The following is a 2020-nucleotide window of genomic DNA, read 5'->3' on the forward strand; positions in this document are numbered from 1 at the left end:
CGAAGTTCTGCTTTGAGTGGTTCTCACGAATATCCATTGGCTGTTGATTTTTGTAGTCTAGGCATTGGTGAACCCATTTCTTCGAAAGAAGGCCGGGAAGGACTAATTCCGACTTCTCTCTGGAGTCTGGATTGGAGGTTTATTCTACTTTAACACGACATTACAAGAGACTTAACGGCAGGAAGGTATGCTCACTGTAGAGTTTGAGATATACATGAGAGATGAGACATGGATATTTAAGAAAACATAAGTCCTGTTCCCGTCACAGAGACTTTCTTGCAGAGAAAACGAAACATTGAATCAACAGCAAGAATGGCTCTCTGTGAAAGACTAGGAGCAGTGAAGTAGGAGGCATCTAAATGAGATCCGAGATACTTACACCACAGAAAGAGCTTCTGAGAAAACCAATTAATTTAACAACAGCGTAATGATAAAAAAAATATGATTCTACAAAAATCGAAATACCCATTTCAAATTAACGATGGATTGATTGCTCAGAGCTGCCTATCGGCAGCATCAGCTACAAAGGGAAGGTAGGGAGTCCTCCCAAGAATACAAAACCCTAAGCTATACAAGAAGCAAGCAACAATGAATACAAAGAGCCCATTATAACCCATCACCACCAATTTAAACCCTAATCCCTTGCTCGGATTAAAAATCCTCTGAAAAAGCAATGGAAGAACTAGCAAAACATCCAACACCACAGCCTGCATCGAGTTGAACCTCACGTACCGGCTCAAATTAGGGTTCCTCACCACACCCAGATACAAAGCGAAGAACGCCACGAAACCCGCGTATGGGATCGACCTGTAGAAGCTCAGCAACGGGAAAATCGGCTGGAACAAAAGGCCTAAGTCAGGGTATTTGGCGAAGAGGTAGCGCCCGTACTGCAAGCCGTTGAAGAAGGGGAGAAAGTAGGCGACGGAGGAGATCAACCTCTCGGTGGCGGGAACCGGCTGATAGGACATACAAATCGTCTTTGATGCCGGTAGTTGAGGTCTCGGGCGAGGGACCCTCACGGTTGATCTAAGAGGGCGGGATAATCGGACGGCCAGTAATGGAGAAGAGACGTAGGGTTTCTTTAGGGCTTGGGGAGAAGGGTTGAGAGAGAGGCGGAGTAGAGGCAAAGAAGCCATATTCGATTCCTTATTTTCTCGCTTCTGCTCGGATTTGGGAATGCACCCATTTATATCGCCGATTGCCGAAGAGGCAAAGATGGTTTTGGCTGTCTAATTATGATAGCCTGGGTTGTCGACGTATCACTTTAATATCCGATAAGTGGGCCATCCGACATGACATTAAACTTATATATTTAGGGAAGGACCCATTGGGATAACTTTGGCTGTTTGGGCCCAAGAGCATGGGCTGTTGACATAGTTTTTGCGCGGGGCACATTCTGGGCAATTCACCTATTCACTAGGGTGATCATGAGCCACGTCAGGCTGGGCTCGGATTGGGTTCTGCATTTATGATAAGGGCTATAGTTTAGGCTTAGGCCCAATCTGGCCTAAGTTTTTGAGCTCAAACATAAGCCCTAATCCAGGTCTATACAGGCCTAGGCTGGGTTGGACCTAATTCTAGGCTAATGTCTTTCATATCGATAATATTTTATATTAAATGACATAACATGCATATAAACTTATTTTATACATTGTATAATATAAAATATTACATATAATATAAATTATGCATATCTTGTTATAATATTTATATATAAAATATATAATATAATGTAAAATAACATATATTATATATATATGTATACATTATACACAAAATGCGTAAGTTTAAATATATGCAGGTCGGGTCGGGCTTGACGTATTAAGCCCAAGCCTAACCCTAGAATTTGTGGGCCAGATGTGGGCCCAGGCCTAGGTCGGGCCTAAACACAAAACCTAGGCCCAATCCCAGAATTTTTGAATCGAGTTTGTGTAGGTCGAGCCAGGCTAGGCTGAAATGATCACCCCTACTATTCACGCCTGATGGAGGATGATTTGACATGACCCCTTAAAACAATGAC

The 2020-nt window shown here is 43.0% G+C and overlaps 1 protein-coding gene across 1 annotated transcript; it reads right to left on the minus strand.

Annotated features, from left to right (window-relative positions):
- Positions 1-445: 445 nt before the first annotated feature.
- On the minus strand, positions 446-1215 carry TIC20-II (chloroplast import component Tic20-II). Its single transcript, XM_010248858.3, has one exon. The coding sequence runs from the start codon at positions 1134-1136 to the stop codon at positions 495-497; it is 642 nt and encodes a 213-aa protein (XP_010247160.1). The 5' UTR covers positions 1137-1215; the 3' UTR covers positions 446-494.
- Between the last annotated feature and the right edge of the window lie 805 nt (positions 1216-2020).

The sequence above is a fragment of the Nelumbo nucifera genome, chromosome 2, assembly GCF_055504915.1.
Source record: "Nelumbo nucifera cultivar China Antique chromosome 2, China Antique-T2T, whole genome shotgun sequence".
NCBI lineage: Eukaryota > Viridiplantae > Streptophyta > Magnoliopsida > Proteales > Nelumbonaceae > Nelumbo > Nelumbo nucifera.